A 19,513-nucleotide genomic window follows, 5' to 3' on the forward strand; every position below is an offset into this window, starting at 1 on the left:
TATTCAAACGTCCCATGTCCACAGCTGAACCTTCAGAACCCGCAGGAAAGGTGCAGAGCCTTTTCCTGACCCTGCCCTGACACAGCGCCGTGCCGTTCCCTTCAGTCTGGTCCCACGGCACATCCATCCCACACCCACCCCACAGCAGTGGCCGTGTTACCCCATCCCATCTGTGTTCCGGCACACAACGACCTGCAGGGGCTCTGACTTCTCCCATCCCTCTGTCCCCACTTCTCTCCGGTCCTCCTCCCTCTCTCCCACCCCCGCCCAGCCCCGTTTCCCCTCCCCGCCCCGTCCCTCCCCCGGTGGCCGCCCCGCTTCTTCGCTCCGTGCCGGGGTCGTGCTCAGCTGGACGCTGCCTCCGCTCTGAGCCGCAGGTAGGGACCGGCCCCGGGACCGGCTGTGGGTACCGATATGGGATGCGCTTCGTGCCTCGTGCTGTTGCTCCCCGCCCCGATCCACGCGTGGCCGTGGGCACCGCTTGGTCCCGGGGAGCTCAGAGCGCACCAACCGGACGCGGAGGAGCCCCGGAGTTCACCCGTGGGACCCTCGCCCCGTCGAGGAGGCGCTGGGAGCGCAGCCCACGCGTGTTTTCAACGCACTCGAGTTGCTGAGGAGGAGGGGAGGCACCGCGGTGGTGATGCTCAGCGTGCGGTGCCGAAGCAGCGCTGTTAATTGAGCCGTTAATTGCGTGACTCAGCTGGAGCCGGGGGGTGCGGGGAGCTGTGAGCACGGGGAGCTGTGAGCACGGGGCTCCGTGGCACCACGCGTTCTGTGCTTTGCTTCCCCACAGAGCTGCTGTGGGGCTGGGCACCCACCGTCTGCCCCCAGCACCCCACTGCAGCCAGCAGACCCCAAAGCGAGCAGGCAATCGGTGGGATGCGTGCTGGCAGATTTGCTCCATCAGCTCCTTTAATTGCAGCAGCAATTAACAGGGAACATTTTTTTTTTGTTCCCTGGGCTTCCATCCAGCTGCATCAAAGCACGTTGTAAATCCCACGGCGTCTCGAAGGAGCTTTGGCCAAAGCCTGTTTGCTCTGCAAGGAGCACATGGCCGAGGCTGGACGTGGTCTTCCTGAGGAGGCTTTGGGCTCTACAGCTCCGTCATTGCTTTGTGTCTCCCTTTTAGGATGGATCTCCCTGGCTCTGCTGGTTCCTCTGCCCTCCCCAAGCACATCTTGGACGTCTGGCTCATCGTTCTTATCATCCTGGCCACCATCCTCATCATGACGGCCCTGGTGCTCTGCCCTGCCACAGCTGTCATCATCTACCGGGTGCGGACTCACCCCACACGCAATGGCATCGTGTGAGGGGGGACAGCAGGACTCCCACCATAGGGCACCTCGAGAGTGGGGAGAAGATGGGGCTGGAGCGAGAGTGAAGCCCTGGTGCTGCCAGGGAGCACAGCAGGATCTGGTTGTGTGGCATTGAGGACATGGATGTGATGCCCAGCTGGAAGTGACTTGTTCCTGTAAGACAGCTTGTCTGTGCCATCTTGCAGCCACGTTATCCCATTGGGACTCTCCCAGCACCAGCAGCAAGGATTGTAAATGCCTGGCATAGTTATTTCTCCATCTCCTGGGGTGGCTGGAAAAGAAGAGTTGAAGCCAGATGATGGTTGTGGCTTCTGCTTGTGCATCCACAGTGCTGAAAGCATTGCTGCAGGAGCCCATCCCAGCAGGAATGCAGCTGGCACCAGTGGTTCCAAGTGTCAGATATCAACTGGAATTCCAGGAAAACCTGTGGGGTTCAGATCCTATGGGTGCAGTGGGACAGAGGAGCATGGGCAGCTCCTGCCTGCATCATGTTGGGGTTGCATCCCTCCCCCTGTGCCTTCCTATCAAATGGGCAGCAGAGGGTTCCCCCACAGGTAGTGCCAGACCAAATAAGCTTGTAGAAAATAAACTGACTTTATGTGTTTATGTCTATGTATATGTGTCATGCAGCTCTGTCCGTGTGGTTGGTGTCAGGGTACAGCGCTTTGCCACAGCTTCCTAAACCCTTCCCCATCCGTGAGCCCATTGGCACAGCCTCATGGGTGCAATGTAGGGCCAGGGCTGCCGTGTGTGGGACAGGAGCCCTGCGGCCAGACCAGCATCCTGGCATGACTCAACATGAGAAAGTACGTAAGCAGTGAGCTGAATCAGGCTGGGATGTGGGAACGGTTGTTTAAACGCTGTGTTCACCGCTGTGGAGGTACGTCCTCTCAGTCTGGGCAGGGTTTGTTTTGGGGTCAGGGTGAAGCACAGACCGCAGGGAGCAAGATGTTCTCCTTTCAAAGTGTCATACTGCTCTCCCCTCTTGAGCTGCCGAGCTGGAGCAAAGCAGCAGATTTCTTTCTCCTTTGTTCCTCCTTGCTCTCTGGCAGTCACAGTGTGCAGCTGGTGGTGGACACGGTGCTGCAGCTCAGAGCATTGCTGCTGTCCCCCTGTCCCACCCCACTGCCAGCAGCTGCTGCCTGGACATGCGCAGGGTGTCTGTGGTGTGTGGGGCAGAGCAGTATTACAGGAGGTTGATAGGGACCGAGTCACAGCTGTGTCGTGGTTTGAGGAGGAAGCCTGGCTTGAGGTAAGAGAGCAAAAACCAGCTGTTCTCACCACCCTGAGTGCTTTTCTCCTGGGCCAGGGGTGCACGAGGGATTTCCTTTTGTGGCGGTGGAGATTTCTGGGAAGATTCGATCCTATTGCAAACATTTCCAGGAAAGGCATTGTGGAGCTTTGCTTTGTGAGCAGCAACAGCCCAGAGCCACGTGAAGCAAAATGGCAGCAGAGGGGAGAGCCGGGGGGGAGCGGGGGCACTTGCAGAGCATAACAAAGGGGAGTGGAGGGGGATTGCACACCTGGTACCAAAGTTCAGAGGTTGTTCTGGGACTGATGTTTTGCCACAGCCATGTGCTGGCTCCCAGGGTGCAGCAGAGGGTTCCCAGTCCCTTGCAGTGGTCTTTACAGTCTATGATGTGCAGAAGGGATGAGTGTTACCGGAGGAGGAGGATTTGGAGGCGATGGGTGTGGAGTTCCTGGTGCTGACCCAAAGCCATGCAGCACAGGATGCTGCTGTCCCACTGCAGTACCGGAGGTGGTGGTAGCAGAGATGGCTCTGGAAGCAGTGCTGGCCGCCTGTCCCCAGCCCCTGCCAAACATCTGCAGCAGGCGGGGATGGCTCCAGCAGAATAACACCCGAGGAGGGAGGCTGATGTGCTGCCAGCCCGTCCCACACTCCCCTTGTTGGAGTGGGGGATGCTGCTCCAGCCTTGGCACAGATTTGGGGTGACAATAGGTTCCCACTGAACTCAGCCATGGGGATGGGATCCATAGACCACAGCTTGAATCTTTCCCTGTGCCTCAGTGCTCTCCCCAGGGAGACTGGCCTGGCGTCAGGATCCGAGGAACAATTTATTTTTGTTTTGGTTTAGGGAAAAAAAAGGCGGTTCAGGAGCAGGTCAACCCTTCCCTGCGTGTGGAGGCGATTTAGGGACACGTGGAAAGGACGTGTCCACTTCTGCAGAACAGCTCCAAGTCCATTTGCACAGCTGGAAAGCCACCAGAGCCCCACACCAGCAATTAGGGGATAAACACAAAGATGATGGGAAATAGGAGGGAGGGAGGGAGTGCACCACGAGCAGCCCCAGTGCTCTGCGTTCACAGTGTCCCCTGCCACAGAGGGACTAGAGAAGGGCTAAGCCACCTTCCACGTGCTTAAAGCTTTGGGGAACACTGTGATTGAGGAACACAGAGAAACCTGTGGGGACACTGCCCTATGGCCAGGCTGTAGGGTCCCCTCCATTCCACTGTGCAGGGAGCAGACCCCAAGACCCTACTGCAGGCATGACCTATCTGCTCTGCTCCTAGGACCAGAGGTTCACTGCTCTGAAACCTGCTTCCCCAATTAAGCAATCCCAGCTGTGTTCCATCAGTCTGTAGCACTTCCTGTCACTGACCCCAAGCACATCCCAGAGCCCCTTCAGAGCCTGCAGCCCCATCCCAGGACACAGTGTCCCTACCATGGGATGGGGATTTCTCCCCTGAACCCACAGCATCACTGCCCTTCCCCTTTGCTGCTCTGGGTTTGGGAGGAAGCCCTGGTCTGGCCAGCACTGCTGTGTAGCAAAGGTAAACTCCAGCACTGGTGCTGGTGGCCAGATACTGTGCCCCTGGGCTCACCCGCTGCCACACGTTGTCCCAGATCAGTGACCCCCTGACCACAACCTTCCCCCAGACCGGTTCATCAGGCCATTTGGAGGGATTTAAGGGAATTTACACCTCATTGTGGCTATTTCCCTTGGAGCCAGCCCAGGGTAAATGTTTGCATTCCCCGAGTGTGAAAGAAGGGCCTTGGAAATTCCTGTCGCTGGGGATAAGGGGATAAGGGACCGCAGGGTCCTGCCCTCAGCTGGTGACTGCAGCATCACAGCACATCACTGCGAGGTCACCCCATAGAGCCCAACCCAATCTGAAGGATGCTGATGGACTGCTTTGGTCCCTGCACTCACCTGTCCCTACCCAGCGATGGCAGCAGGGTGTCACCTTGCACAGGTGCTCCTTGCCAGGGTGAGGCTGTTAAATCCGGTTGCATAAACCAGGATTTGAATCCCCAGGGGCTCATATTGCAGCCTGCGGGCCACACAGCGCTGCCAAGCAGAGGCAGCGCTGCCAGCAGTCCCCAGTGCCACCCCAACGTAAGAAAAAAAGAAAAAAAGAGAGAAAAAAAAAAAAGAAAGAAAACAAACAGGAACCGCCCCCCAATAAACCAAATCACAATCAATTCAAGTAAAGGGGAGGGAAGAAAAAAGATACAAGAAAAACCACGGAGCCCCGCCGGCTGCGCCCAGGGCGCACACACGGTTAACGGCGCTGCCCCCCGCCCTCCCCCCCCGCCCGCTGGCTCTTGGCCCGGCCCCGCGGCCCCGCCGCTATTTCCCCGGCGCCGGGCCGGGTGCGGGCAGAGGGCGGTGAGCCCGAACCTGTCCGTGCCGCCGTCCAGGGGGTCTCCGCACCACCCGGCAGCCCCCGACATGGGGTGCCGAGCCGCCTGCGTGCTGGCCGTGCTGCTGGCCGGGCTCGTCCCGCTGGGGCAGGGCCAGGAGAGGGAGAAGGTAAGGAGTGGGGGTCCGTGGGGTGGGGTTTGCATGGGGCAGTGCCAAGGAGGGGAGGATGCACAACGTTGTGCCTCCACTGTGCTGTCCGGGCTGGGCGGTGCTCCCGGCGCTGGGTGCGCAGGGGGCGGCAGGATACGGCCCCGGGGCGGCGGATCTCCCCTTGGTTCTATCCCCTGCCAGGTCCCCAAATAGCCCCCTACAGTGCCGAGCATTGCGGTGGGCACGGCCGCCCGCTTTCCCCGTTAACCCCCGCACCGCGCGGCTCCGAGCGGGGCCGCCCCTCGGTCACCGCGATGCGTCCGTCCCGTGGGGGGGAGTAAGGGGGGGAGTCCCTTTTTCGTCCATAGGGGTAAACATCCCTGCCGCTGCAGCAGCCGCTCCCGTAGATGGTCTGCACACATCTGCACGTGTGCGTGCACCTCCATACGGCGCCCACCCTGCTGCTGTGACACGTCCCTCGTGTCCTACGTGGTGGCCAACGCTGTGGTGGGCACAGTGACAGCCCCCAGCCCGGCCCCACAGCCCGCTCCCCATAGGTGAAATGCTACGACAACGTGCGGGGCACCATCTACGACTACGGGGCGCTGACCATCGATGGGGACGAGTACATCCCCTTCCGAAGGTACGCGGGGAAGATGGTGCTCTTCGTCAACGTGGCCACATACTGAGGGCTCACCCTGCAGTACCTCGGTAAGGGCCCCATAACTGACCTGCCCTGGGGATGGGGTGACATCGATGCAAAGGGCCTGGGTTCCCCTAACTTACCCCTGGCTCTTCACATGCAGAACTGAATGCACTACAAAATGAGCTGGGGCCCTATGGACTTGTCGTCCTGGGCTTCCCCTCCAACCAATTTGGGAAGCAGGAGCCTGGCCAGAACTCTGAGATCCTCCCTGCGCTGAAGTGAGTACTGGGGATGAGAAAGGTGGGGTACAGAATGGCTGTGGCAATGTGGGAGGGTTCATCCCCAGGTGGGGGATGAGGCTTTGGAGTCCCCTGCCCAACTTGGAAATGAGATTTTAGCATCTCCTGTCAATGCTGGGGATGAAGTTTGGGGTTCCCACATCTCACATCTCCGCCTGCTGCCTCCTTGTTCCCCACAGGTACGTGCGGCCAGGAGGTGGCTTCGTCCCCAACTTCCAACTCTTCCAGAAAGGGGATGTGAATGGGGCCAAGGAGCAGAAGGTCTACAGCTTCCTGAAGGTGGGTGCTGTGCCAAGGGTGGGGGGCAGCACACAGACCCTGGGGGGTCACTGATGCATCCCCTCCTCTTTGCAGAATTCCTGCCCTCCGGTGGCGGAGGAGTTTGGCAACCCCAAGAACCTCTTTTGGGAGCCACTGAGGAACCACGACATCAAATGGAACTTTGAGAAGTTCCTGGTGGGCACTGACGGGGTGCCCGTCATGCGCTGGTACCACCGTGCCAACATCGCCACCGTTAAGAACGACATCATTGCCTACATGCGGCAGCAGCGGCGCCAGTAGCCCCCCAGCTCGCCCCCCCCCGCAGCCCCCGACCCAGCCCTGGGGAGCAGAGGATGACATCTACATGAAGGCCCGGCCTGAAAGCCCCCACCATGGGGTGGGCTCGGCCCGATCCCGCCTGGGTGTGGTGCAGCCCTTTGGTGCATTCAGGCTGCCCATGCTGTGCAGGGATGTGCTCCTCTCCCAGCCCCAGGGGCCAACCCCCAGTGCTCCACAGCAATGCCAAATAAAGGCTCTGCAACCGCACTGCTCTGCTTATCGCTTGTCACCTCCAGAGGGTGGAATGCTCTATGGGATGGGGCCAGCGCTTTCCAAGGGGATGATGACTGCAGCCCCCCCCCCCCTCAGCCAGAGCGGATTGTCTCCGGCTGGAAATCTCTGTGTGTTTATTAATTACAGCACACACACATTTATCACTATGGCTCCGAGCGCTGCAGGCTGAGCCCAGCCTCCTCCTGGCTGCCCTCACGCTGGGTCACAGAGCGGGGCGAGTGCTCGGGTTTCAGTCCAGAGCACAGAAGGGAAAAATAACAGGCAGCAGCCAGGCAGGAGGAGCGCTGCCGAGCAGCACCTAGAAACAAGCACAGCTGCTGCTGGCATGCACATGACACCGACTGTTGTATTTTTTCCCCTCCAGCTTTGTTTTTCTGGAGCATGATTGGCTCCAGGGAGCAGGGGGATGCTTGGGGCTGAGCCCGGGGCTGGGCAAGGCTCAGATAAATGAATGTTGACCGCTTGCGCAGCGACTGGGTTCATGTTTTGCTCTGGACACGTGGCTACATCTGAATAAATCTGGGCAAACAGTCTGAGACAACTCCCACCTCGAGTCCTGCACCGAGGCTCTTCCGCTGAAAACACTCTTTTAGAATGAAAACAGATTCAGTTCCAGTCCTTAAATAAATACATCACCAAGCACTCTCAGTACGGGATCCATCCGGCCACGGGTGCTCCCAGCGCCAGGAGGGGACTGCTGGCAGAGATGCTCCAGGAACAGAGGGAGCACGGCTCCTTTTCCTGGCTCAAGATCCCAATCCCAATCCTTCAGGTGGAAGTAGATGGCCATGCCATCCGCAGTCCCTCTGCCACCACTGCGGCCTCTCTGGCCCCAGGTGTGCATCCACCATGTGCAGACACAGCGGGCAATCAGCTGGAGGAAGGTCCTAGCTCTACGTACACGGGCACACACACACATCCTGCTTCTCTTCTGTCATCAGCCCCCATCGCAGCACAGCGACGCCGCTCCTTGGCATCACGGCAGCACAGGACCCGCCTGGTCTGGTACACAAGAGACACAGCACTGAATCAGCACAGCTCCTCAGCCACTGCTCTGGCTGTCTGACATGAGGGCAGAAGGCTGGGACATGTTGCAGGGCCCCAGGGGGATGCCACCATCAGAGTCCAGCCCCCACAACCCATTCCCACTCCCCCTTATGGCACAGGATGCCTAAACCCACAGGATCTGAAGGGAACCCCTCCAGCTAACCTGTTCCATCCCTGCCCAGGAGCTGGGCTCAGCCTTACCCAAGTCCTTGGGGACAGGTTTCACCCCGGGCACTGCTGTGGCACTCTGGCTGCGGGCCATAGCACAGGGTGGGCGCCAGGGATATTCCGGCTAGAAGAGATGGGAATGGGATCAATGAATAACTGTGCATGTGCATCACAAGCCCCAGACCTGCTCTGTGCTCCCCATGTTGTGCTCACCGGGGGATAATGGTGGAAGTTCTGTCCTGGTGCTTGCTCGCCCTGCAGCGCTGGTGGGTAGCGGATCTGCTGCCATTCATCATAGCCATGGTACACGGGGTGAGGGACAGGGGGGCTGTACTGGTACTGGTACATGGGGCACGTGGGGCCCAGTGGTCCTGGCACTGGGTCAGGGTGCAGCCTCTCTCCAGAAGCCTGTGAGCAGTTGGGAGAGATGCTGAGAGCCTGGGGACAGCCTAGAGCAGTCCCAGCTCCTCTCCCGTGCCAGCCCCACCACCAGGAAGTGCTTTTCTCTATCCCACCTGTTTGTGCTGTTTCAGCATCTTCTTCAGCTTCTCCTTCTCCTCCTTCTCTCTCTGGCAGTCATCCTTGGAGGCACGCAGCTGGGGTGAGGAAGGGGTTAGTGCAGAGCATGGGGCGAGATGCTGCTTTGCCCCAGCCAGACTTACACGAAAAGTGCAGGGGGCAGAGAGGAGAGCTCTAAACCATTCCCCATGGGCACAGCCAGACTGAGGAGATCTTTCTGTCAAGCAGGATGGGAGGGCAGTGCCACCCACCTATTAAACTCCAGCCCCTGCATTAACCTATGGCAGGGATAAGCAGCAGCAAAACTACTGCTCTGTTCCTATGTCCCTCCTCATCCCCCCTGCTCTGAGGTGTGTGACAGGGCTGTGACACAGGGGATGAGCATTTCCAACCTGTCCATGAAGGGTGCAGTGCTGCTCACCTGGTTGTTGGACACGGCCAGCTGCTTCTGCAGCTTCTCCAGCTGCTGTTTCAGCTCCTCCTTCTCCTCGTTCATCCTCTCCCTGTCACTCCGCTCCCGCTGGAAGTCCTCCTCGAAGATTTTCACCTGGTGGAAGACAGAGCATTGGGTGTTATGAACCCCAGCTACAGCAGCTGTGCCAAGCCCTAGGCACACACAGTGCCATCACGGTCCCTCTGGTGAAGGACCACAGGGTGCTCTGCTCTGTTCTCCCTCCCACCCCTCTCGCCCTACCTGCTGCTTGAGCAGCTCGTTTTGAGTCAGCAGTTCTTGTGGAGGCACCTTCCCAGCTGGCTCCAGAGTGCCAGCAAAGATGGGTGGGGGGGAGGCCTGGACATTCAGGGCCTCCTCCAGTGCCTGGAGAGGGAAAGGAGCATGAGTTAGAGCAGGTGATATCTCTGGGATTGCATCCTTGGAGAGCCAACAACGGGTATGGGGTAGGCATCGTCTGATGCTGTCACCCTACAGCAAAATGATAGCAGGAGCTTCCTACCTTGTTCAGCCGCTGGATCTCCTTCTCCTGGTACTCCCTCTGTCTGGTGACTGGTGCCAGCTGCTCCTGCAGAAAGCGCATCCTCTGCTGCAGGTCCCGCACCTCCATCCCCAGCCGGTCCTTCTCTGCCTGCAGAGATGGGGTAAGCTAGGAAAGGGCAATGGGTTTGGCAGCTGCCCACTGCTCTTCCCAGGGGACTTGCCTCCTCCGTTTCAATCCGGGATTTGGCCAGCAGCAGCTTGCGGTCAAAATCCCTCTGCTTCTGCTCCCTCTCTGACTCCAGCTCAGTCAGTGCCCGCCGTGCCTCAGCCAGCTCCTGGTGTAGGTCTGTCATCTGCCAGCAGGGAATGGGGATGTTGGGATGGCCCCAAGCCCCTTCCCCACGCAGGGTCTCATCTGAGCATCCCCTGTGCCCAGCAGATGCGTGCAACCTGAGCACAGCCCCAAGCCCTACCTTCTGCTCATACTTCTGCTTCATGGCTCGGAAGTGCTGGTCCCACTGCTTGTTCACTTCCAGCAGCTGTGGATACAGAGTGCTGTTTGCAGGAGCCTACCCTGTGCCCCCGCAGCTCAAATCCTGCTCCTCCTATGGGCTGTGTCTCAGTCTCAGCCTCATCCTCACCTCCCGGCGCTGGTGCTCCAGTATCTTCACCTTCTTCTCCTTGGCCTCCAGCTCTCCTCTGCCCGCTGCCTTCTCCACCACTACCCCGCTCTGCTGCAAGTGCACACACAGAGACTTCAAGGCTTCTGCAAGCAATTTCCCTCTCCACCAACCTCACCCCTCAACACCCTGAGGAGTTGCACCAGTCCTACTGGGACAAACTGGAGAGACCTAAGACAAGGCCATGGGGAGTTCTGCCTGCCCCCTGCCCAGCCCTGCCTGAGGTCTGTGCTCTCCCCACACCTGCTGCTGCTCGGCTGCTTCTCTCTTTGCGCTCTCCTGGTTGCTGAGGGTCACCATCCTTCGCAGCTCCTGGTTCTCGCACCTGCGGGCAGAGACCCTTGGGGTCAATGGGGGAGAAACTCCCAGGGTGCCCCATCCCACCCCCCCACCTCCATGCTGGTTGCCCTCACCTGAGCTTCTCTAGCGCTTGGTTTCTCTGCTCCAGGTCCCTCTCCAGCTTGGTTCGCAGCTCCTTGTTCTCTGTGTGCAATGTCTCGCACAGAGTCTGCAAGATGAATGACAGCAGTCTGAGGATCCCTCAGCACTCAGCTTTTACAGGGGTTGCCACCACTAGACCCCCCCTCCCCCATGGATGCCCACCAGGCACAAGAACCTTTGTCATTCCCAGCTGCAGGCGGGTGCCCAACTCCACAGAATGAAAGAAAAAAAAAGGGAACAAAGTGGAAAAGCAAACATCCACACCTCACCCACCTGCAGGAAGGACGTCCTCTGCTCGTTCTTGTGCACCTTGGAAGCCAGGCGCTTCAGCTCAGAAGCCATGTAGCCCATGCGCACGAAGACCTGGTCCTTGCTGGCCTCACGGGCGCAGCCACTCAGTGTGTTCTCCAGCTGCTGCAGCTGTGGCAGAAGGTTGGCATCCTCATGGGGCAGCGGCTCCAGCTCCTGCATGAAGCTCTGCATCACCCCCTGCTCAGGGTGCCTGCTCCTTCCCTCCATCCAGCTCTGTGTGTCCCCAGCACACCGTGGGATTTAATGCTGCCTTGGGGAGCGTGCATTGGGCACACCTTGCAGCGTCACGGCACATCCCCACCTATGCACGGGGGGTGTCCCCAGTGGGTTCATCCTCCATTTTTGTGGCATCACCTAGGAGACCTGTGGCAGTGCTGGCACAACACAGCCTGACCCGGCTGACTCTGCACTGTGAACACGCTGGCACACCTTCACTGCAGCACTCCCAGCACCACTGACTCATCCCTGCTCTTGGGAACTCCCCGGGCATCCCCTCCTGTCACAGCCTGTCCTATCACACACATAAGTGCCCTGAAACTGCCCCAGGAGGGTGTGCTGCAGGGCATGGCCCTGGGATCGCACAGTATGGCTGTGATGCTGGAGCCACTGTCCCTGCCCTCGTCCCTTCCAGAGCACAAAGAACTGCAGTAGATGGAGGCAACAGTGCCAGGCAAGGGGACATTCAGCAAACAGCACACACTGTGCCCAGGTTGGGGCAGGTCCTGCCAGCAGTGGTGCACAGCACTGGTCTTCCCACTGGCTCTCAGAGGGGAGCACTGAAGCATCCAGCTCCTTGGGCTGCCACTGTCACCGACACAGCACTCTGACACACCAGTGTTCCCCTTGTCCCAAGTCCACAGTGCACCATGATAAACCTTGGGCCATGCAGTCCCAGCACTCACCGCTCTGCCACTGTCCTGGGGACAGCCCTGTGCTTCTGCAGCCACCACCTCAAACTCTGATGAGGAGCCCTGCAATGGGAGCAGCATGATCAGCCTCAGCTGAGAGCAGCACAGCCCCCACTGCATCCCCCCTTTGTTCAGCCCCATTTTCACCACTCACACTCGGGGATTTCCGTGTTCCTGTGTCCGGCTGGGCACTTCCTGGGGTGGCCAGGGCAGAGCTGTGCTCAGGACAAGCGGCTGCAGGAGGGAATAGGCACATTTCAGACCCATTCACACCCTCTGCCTTGCCCCAAGCTCAGCTCCTGGGCTGTCAGGTTCCCCCCTGGCTCAGTGAGCTCCCATCCCCAACCTCCAGTTTCCACCAGCTCCTCCAATGCAGAGGATGCTATCAGCATCTTGTTGTCCTTCACGAGGTCTTCCGCCTTCTGCCGCAGCTTGGATGCCTCCACCTGGGACTCCTCTAGCAGCTCTCCTGGGGGACAGCAGAAAGATGCTCACCAAGAGTGATCCTCCCTACCCCAGTGCCCGCACTGCTGCAGCCCCAGCCATCAGCACCAATCCCCCTACTTGGGTATGAGGTCCGTTTTTACCCAACAACATCTCCTCCTGACCAAATCCTAGGGCCAAGCTGTCTTTGTGGCTCACAACTGCAGATTTCTCATACTGATGCAGGAAGGATTGGTTCCAGGGGGTGGAACAGCAGCACTGCATTTATACACCTCCCACAAGAGCCTAATTTAAGTCTGGGTAATGTACAGTCAAGACTGCAAGCCTCAGGGCAGCAAACAACATGAGCCCCAGGCAAGGACATGGCAGTCACAGGGATCAGGAAGGAGATGGAAATTCAGCTGCTGAAGCAGAAGGACTCGAAAGCAGAAGCTGGGTCACGAGACTGAAAGCAAAATGTGGGGTGGGTGGGAGAAGGGGGACAAAGAGGAAAAAGGGGGTGGTACAACTGTAAAGCACCCCAGGAGCTTAGAAGGGTCTCAGTCCCTCCACATCCCATGGTCAAAAGGCCCATGGATGCCACACAGGCTGCAAAGCTGAGGCTGCCCAGAAACCAAACACCATCCTCTGGGTCTAGTATCCACCATGCAGTGATTACCAATGGATTTGATCCCTTGCATCCTCTCCTTCAGCCGAGCGTTCTCCTCCATCAGCCGCTCGTAAGCCGTGGATCCATTCTCCTCTGTGCCCCCGCCAGGGTCGTAGATGTGGTAGGGTCCCCTCCCTTCCATGGCTGCCATTCAGCCGCCCACCTCCCAGCCCGGCATCCCTGTAAGGAACAGCATGTCACCCTCCTGCCCCAGCTGCCACCAAGGTTCCCATTGCAGCACCGCACCAGGTGAAGGCACTGAGCTCTGCACGCTTCACTTGTGCCTGCCCTGTGCGAGCAACAGCACCAGGGTGACTCAGTGCCACGAGAGCTGTCACACATGGTGACATTGCTGGCAGTCACGCTGTGTGGATCACAGCTCAGCAGACACAGGGGTCCCCACACAGCCCCAACCACTTGCATCGCTGCAGGGATGGAGGCCCCAGTGGATGCTGCAGCTTGGGGTATCACCTGGATGCAGCAGGGTGCTGCTAGTCAAGGAAAACATCTGAGGTTGGGTTTGTTTTCCTGCAGGAAGCTTTTTTCCTGCCAGGTTTGAAAGCGGTTGATGTGATGGGAGCCTTACAGTGAAGTCACAATTTCCATCCATGCAGCAAAGCAAACAAACAATGAACCAAAGCAACACACGGAGCCTGACAACATCGTACTGGAAAGCCCCTCAGACAGAGATTTCCACAAACAATTGTCACCAAAAGAGAGGGAAATGAGAAAAAAAAAAAGCAAATCCTTCCACTGTGCTCCCAAGCACTACTCATGTTGAAAATGAAAAGCTGTGTGTGCGTGTGTGGGTGTCCCAGTCACTTGCATTCGTGGCAGTGGGAGCAGGTTCCCAGCCCAGGTGTTGCCCTTATCCTGCGGGTGACAGCTCAGCAGCCAGAAGGGCACTGAGCAGCTGTGCCCAGCCAAAGGGAAATGGAGGCTCCTGGGGGGCAGTTTTGAAGAGGAAGCCCTGACTTCAGACCAGTGTCCATGCCATGAACCATCTGGGCAGGTCACAGGGGATAGTGAACGCCCCAAAGCAGAGGGGATATTCCAGGTGACAGCTGCCACCTGGCAGCATCCACAGCAGGAGCAGCAATTAGCGCTCACCTTGTCAGGAGGCAATTATCATACAGCACATCTGACAGCAGTGGCATGTCCCCTGCAGGGAGATGGCACAGCAGGTGCCTCACTCACCTGGGCAGCACGTAGGATGGGGACAGGAGCACATACAGGCTGGAGACCTGGAGCTGTCTGGTCACCATGTGCTGCTCCAGGTGCAAGTGTGGGGCTATCAGAACAGCTGGCCAGCATCATGCTCCTGCAGCCAGCACCTCACTGGGCACACACAGCACATCCCCTACCCTCCTGTCTCCTGCTCTGACCATGTACACAAGGGGATGCAACATGAAGCATCCCAACATGACCCACTGCACTAAATCCAACTATAGCCAAGCACACAAACCAAAGCCTCCAGCCTCTGCTCATCCCCAATACCCACAATTCTGTCCTGGATTTCCCTGCCCAAGGGCCATACCAAAGACTGCATTGGCCATATCAAAACCACAGCTGCATAGACTTGCAATGAAAATCCCACATTTCACTACAAACAGGGGAGGAGAAAGAGTAAAGCAGACATGTCAACAGCCAACCCAAGCAAAGCTGCTCAGTTGGATATTTTGTTCTCAGTCAAACCACTGAGCTCCTTGCTGGCCATGGGATGCTCACCAGGAGGGAGGCAGAAAGGCCTTGGGCAGAGGTGCCAGGAGGTGCAGGCAGAGGCTGTGAGACATTGTGGTCACCGCTGGGGTTTTGGTGCTTGTGGGCAGCTCATGGGTGCACGTGGGGCAGCAGGAACTTGGGGTGGTGAATTTTGGTGACAGCTCAGCAAAAGGAGAGAATGACAGAGTGGGTGGGCAGGGAGACTCCCAGGCGTTTATGTAGCTGGGAGCGAGGCAGCACTGAAGCCATGGGCTGGTTGTGGAGCTGCAAGGTCCCCATGGAATGGAAGAGCACACAAAGCACGTCCCCTCTGTGATGTCCCAGTGCTCAGGACGATGCTGGCTTGCATCCCTAACCCCACAGCAAAGCAAGGCTTGCTGCAGCAGCATCTTGGTGCTGCCTACACTGTTCCTCTCCCCAGAGCCTGTACACACACACACACAGCTGTATCACGGCTGTCACCATGCATGGAAGCCAGCAAAGCTCATTGCTGCCATCCACGCTGCTCTGCACAGCACTGGGACAAAACACACTGCTCCTATGCAATCAGTGCCAGCAGCAGAAGGCTGCAAAGCTGTGCTAGCAAAGTTCCTCCCCTGGCACCCAGAGGGAAGGGATTGTTGTCCTCAAAGCACCGAGATCTGCAGTGCTACAAGACATGGTTCGGCTGCCTCCACCCACGGTGTTTTGCAGCAGCTGTTGGCAAGCAGCAGCACACAGCCCCGTGCCAAAAGGGCATCGTCAGAGCCAGGCAGGGGGTCAAAGGATGCCAACCCCCCCTCCTGTGATTGCACACTTAGCAGCCGCACAGCAAGCTCCTAAGGGCGCACCTTGCTGGAACCTTCCTGCATCCAGCATGTGCTCAAGGTCTGCTGTCTGTAAACAAACGTGCCCTTTGGCAGCACAGCGCTGCCTCTATGCCCAGCACGGTGGAAATAGCGACTCATGGGACCCACAGATCCACAATCCGGGTATGTACAGCACAGCACCTGCCCCAAAAGCCCCATATCAGCCAGCACAGCCGTGCGGTGCAGGAAACCCCGGCGTTGTGCAACCCGGCGCTCAGCCCAACAGCGAGCAGCAAGCAGCACAACCCAGAGGGATGTCACACAGCGATAACCGCCCCATTATCAGAGCTCAGTGTCCCAGCAGCGATCAGCCGTGTCCATCCAGGACCCCCCACCCCATCCCCCCATCCCACCGACCCACCTGCACCGCGGGGCTCCCGGCAGCAGCACGGCACGATGAGACGGCCCGCCCCCGGGAAATACCCAGCGTGACGGACAGGAGCCGCAGCCAATCAGAGCGGGCCGTGAGGGTTATTAGGAAGAAGGGTGGGGCTGCTGGGCAGTGGGTGTAATGGCGGATGGGGGGTGGGTGTTATGGGCTGTGTGCGCTGCTCGCACTCGCTCTTGTGGCTCTGAGAGATGCGGGGTCCCGGCTTTCCTCCATCTAATGGGGTCTCTGTGAGAGGAGAGGCGGGCCCGAGGCTCTCAGCCCTTCAGCTGGCTTGCAGAGAAACAAAATGGCTCCTCTCTGCTTTCTGCTGCAGGCCGGGGTGGAGCTGGGGAAGGGGCTCTGCCGCAGAACCAGGCCTGCCCCTCAGTGTGAGCCCTATGGGAGCCCGACCCTGTCCTTCCTCAGCCAGAGCAGGGAGAATCCCCCACTGAGTCTAATGACAGCCCTCTGGATGCAGCATCGATCACCAGCAGCGCTGTCCCTGTGCTGCTGCGTTGTTTGTCGCCTGTTCTCTACCAGCAACACCAGCCGGAGGAGCAGGAAACACAGGGCACACAGGACACGCCTCTTAGTTTCAGCAGCTCTCTGGGACTTGCCAAATCACTGCCTGCATCTCTGCCCTGTTTTTGCCATGGGGGAGGCGTTAGGTATTGGATAAACAGAGGAGCTGCTGTAAGCAGGTGTCCTCCTTTAGGGGCCTGCTGTACTGCTGGGGTGGCTTTCACTTGGAGCTGTTTTCCAGCTGTCTCAATCCTGGCTTCATGGCTCTATGCTGTTCCATTGTTTCCTGGGAATTTGAGGTTTTTGGGGCACTGCCTGGGTTATAAAAAGTAGAAGAAAACAAATTCCATTCCCACCAAATTCAATACCCTGCTTTGTTTTCCTCTCTGAGTAGGACATCGCCCTTGGAGCCTGGCTGGATTATGGCTGGTGCTGGGACCCTGGTGTGCTGTGTTCAAGGTCTCATTAGGGACAGGATGAAGAGCCAAGCGAGCGATGTTTCCCTTTTTCCTCCATCAAATTCCTTGTTTTCCTCCAGAGACCCAGAACCGTTCTGTGAACCCTCAGAAAACCTGGCTATTGCACTAACCATAATCCCACAGACCCAGAAAGCATCTCGTTTATAGAACAGCGTCCCAGCCTGCAACAAACAGCCAAACCCTCTTCTGTTTCTCTGAAAGGTGGCACAGCTCTGAGCTGACAGCCCAAAGCTGCCTTCCCCTCCGCTCCATCCCAAGCAAAGCATCCTGTCACTCACCTGGTTGGGCACGAGAGGCTCAGGGAGTCAGAGAGTCGCTGTGGGTGCTCAGTCCTGGCTACTGTGATCCCCGACTGCAGGAAGGCTGGCCCAGCTGAGTTTACTTTTAGGCATGGAGAAGGGGAATTCCCCATGATGGAGGCCCTAGACAGCCTCTGGGTGGTTTTGATAGGCAGCCAGGCACCACTTAAAGGGCTCTCCTGTGCCATTCCTTCCACACTGAGGGGCCGCTGAGCAGTGTCAGGTATTAGTCAGCAAAAGGGGGATGTCGTGGGGGCTGTGATTCACTTTGAGACTACTAGAGAAACTGATTACATCGCTGTCATCATTTGATTTCTGAGCAATGTAACCAGGTTTGCAAACAGTGGGTGCTTCTCCCCAGGGAACCTGCTGCATCTTGTGATGCTGCTGTTGTGCCACACACATTTCTGTCCTGTTTTTTGGCAATCTCCAGAACCAAAACTGGAGGATAATTCCATTTTGGAGAGCAGGGAAGAGCTGTTTCTGCTGGAGAAACCGGAACTGCAGGGAGTCCTCAGTGGCCATCCACTTTAAGATCATGTAGTTCATCTATAAGCAGGGACACCTCCTTTTAGACCACGTTTCTCACAGCCCCATCCAGCCTGACCTTGAATGCTTCCAAGGGAGGGAGCATTCACAATCTCACTGGGCAACCTGTTCCAGTGTCTCACCACCCTCTCAGTAAGGAATTCCTTCCTAATATTTAGTCTAAATCTCCCATCTTCCAGTTTAAAATGCTTTCCCCTTGTCCCGTCGCTACATGCCCTTATGAAAAGTCCCTCCCCAGCTTTCCTGTAGGCCCCTTCATCTATTGAAGTCTGCTGTAAGGTTTTCTCAGAGCCTTCTCTCTCAGCCTGACCTCACAGGGGATGTGCTCCAGCCCTCTGATCATCAAACACCTGATAGCAACTGCAGTTTACATGCATGAGAGCGTGGCTATGAAGATGAGTTTTTGTATACTAGGGTCTTTTTTGTGGGAAAGACCGGGCTCAGTACCTTTAGCTGAGGTTCATCCACATGAGGGCACTGTCATTGCTTCTGTGCTCTCCTCTTGCCCCCTATTCCTGCTCCTTGCAGTTCAATACTACTTTCCTTTGGGTTGTGCCTACTCAGGTGGGAGTATGTGCATATCCAGCCTTGCAGATCCCAAGTGGCAAATCCCAGCAGTCGAAGGTGTCCGATAAATCCACCTGTTCTAAGTGCTTCCAGGCAAACTGAATGAATTGCAACTCAAAGGCTGATTGCTTTTTGGACTTCAGTGAAGCTGAATGTACTTCAGCAAACCCCAGAGAAGACCTATGGGTTCACATCCTCTGCCTTCATGGACTTCCCATGGCTGCAGAGCTGCTTTTGTGGTTCAAACTGACACATGTGCTGAGAGCTCCCAGTATTAGCTGGAGTTCCTTAAGCTCTGAATTATTTGGAATCTCAATTTTGCAAGGTCAACAACTCACACAAAGGGGATTTTCCCCTCTTCTGCTCTCTCCAGTCCGTGTCTCATCCAGTTGCAGTGCCTGAGGAGAAGCAGATTTGTCGACAGTCAGCATGTCCTGGGGAGTCAGCAAAAGGCTGGCTGTGTGTGGAGAACACAGCCATTCCCCAGCCTCATCTCACCATGGGGAATAGCATTCAGCAGCATGCATATGACAGAGCTGCTTCTTCCTCCTTCGGCTTGAGAAGGAAAGCCAGGCCCTGGCTGGGTTGCTGGGTTTCTCCATGCAGAGGAAGGGGTGCACTACAGGGGAGATGGAAGTAGCTAGCTGAGATTGCAGCATGATGTGCTGGGCCAAGAACCGAGACCAGCATCTGTAGGTGGTGCACAGATGTGGTGGCTCCTGGTGGGCTCTTGTATCCAAGAGGCTGTATGGAGGCTGCAGGAGCTGACTCAGAGGCTGAGGTCCATCCCTCTGCATGCAGAACGCAAGTTCGTGGGGTTTTTTGGATGTTGCAACCTGTGAAATCTATCATTGGTTTGCCTGGAAGTGAGCCCTTGCCCCCAGTGCTGCTGGTCAATGTGCAGAGCAGATGTGTGCTAGGGTGAGTCCCCGATCCTGGCAGCTACAGCCCTAAATGCCTGCGGTGTGGTGGTGGCTGATGGGGTCCTGCCTCTGGACAGAGCAGCTCTCCTGCTTCCTTCCCTTCTCTGTGCCCATCAGTTTGGGCACTGGCAGCAATTTGCTGAGCTCAGTCCTGTTTGCAGCTCTCCTTCAGAGGGCAGCCCACTGTGAGCAGCCCCAGGTGTGCTGCTGGCTACAGCAATGTGAAGGCTGAATGTTTAAATATCTGATGCTTCAATAGGTTATTAACTAGGCTCTAGT

The 19,513-nt window shown here is 57.5% G+C and overlaps 3 protein-coding genes across 6 annotated transcripts; 2 read left to right on the forward strand and 1 right to left on the reverse strand.

Moving 5' to 3' along the window:
- The first annotated feature begins 244 nt into the window (after positions 1-244).
- On the forward strand, positions 245-1,929 carry SMIM3 (small integral membrane protein 3). Its single transcript, XM_015875841.1, has 2 exons — positions 245-377; positions 1,130-1,929. The coding sequence occupies exon 2, from the start codon at positions 1,131-1,133 to the stop codon at positions 1,308-1,310; it is 180 nt and encodes a 59-aa protein (XP_015731327.1). The 5' UTR covers positions 245-377; position 1,130; the 3' UTR covers positions 1,311-1,929.
- Positions 1,930-4,900: 2,971 nt separating this feature from the next.
- GPX3 (glutathione peroxidase 3) lies at positions 4,901-6,826 on the forward strand. The gene is made up of 5 exons (XM_015875840.1): positions 4,901-5,092; positions 5,632-5,785; positions 5,881-5,998; positions 6,199-6,298; positions 6,374-6,826. Exons 1-5 carry the CDS (start codon positions 5,012-5,014, stop codon positions 6,578-6,580), a joined length of 660 nt encoding a protein of 219 aa, XP_015731326.1. The 5' UTR covers positions 4,901-5,011; the 3' UTR covers positions 6,581-6,826.
- Positions 6,827-6,947: 121 nt separating this feature from the next.
- TNIP1 (TNFAIP3 interacting protein 1) lies at positions 6,948-17,306 on the reverse strand. Of its 4 annotated transcripts, none has more exons than XM_015875836.2 (18): positions 17,175-17,306; positions 12,965-13,135; positions 12,209-12,331; positions 12,017-12,096; positions 11,857-11,925; positions 10,916-11,107; positions 10,615-10,709; positions 10,445-10,526; positions 10,163-10,255; positions 9,995-10,060; positions 9,743-9,874; positions 9,541-9,669; positions 9,282-9,404; positions 9,009-9,134; positions 8,584-8,664; positions 8,282-8,476; positions 8,102-8,192; positions 6,948-7,855 (listed from the first exon to the last, which is right to left on the reverse strand). In XM_015875836.2, exons 2-18 carry the CDS (start codon positions 13,104-13,106, stop codon positions 7,830-7,832), a joined length of 1,845 nt encoding a protein of 614 aa, XP_015731322.1. In that variant the 5' UTR covers positions 13,107-13,135; positions 17,175-17,306; the 3' UTR covers positions 6,948-7,829. The 4 variants fall into 4 exon arrangements, with proteins under 4 accessions (XP_015731322.1, XP_015731324.1, XP_015731323.1 ...); XM_015875838.1 differs by lacking the exon at positions 17,175-17,306 and adding an exon at positions 15,887-16,017 and having other exon boundaries at positions 10,916-11,062; XM_015875837.1 differs by lacking the exon at positions 17,175-17,306 and adding an exon at positions 15,887-16,017 and having other exon boundaries at positions 10,163-10,252.
- Between the last annotated feature and the right edge of the window lie 2,207 nt (positions 17,307-19,513).

The sequence above is a fragment of the Coturnix japonica genome, chromosome 13, assembly GCF_001577835.2.
Source record: "Coturnix japonica isolate 7356 chromosome 13, Coturnix japonica 2.1, whole genome shotgun sequence".
Lineage (NCBI taxonomy): Eukaryota > Metazoa > Chordata > Aves > Galliformes > Phasianidae > Coturnix > Coturnix japonica.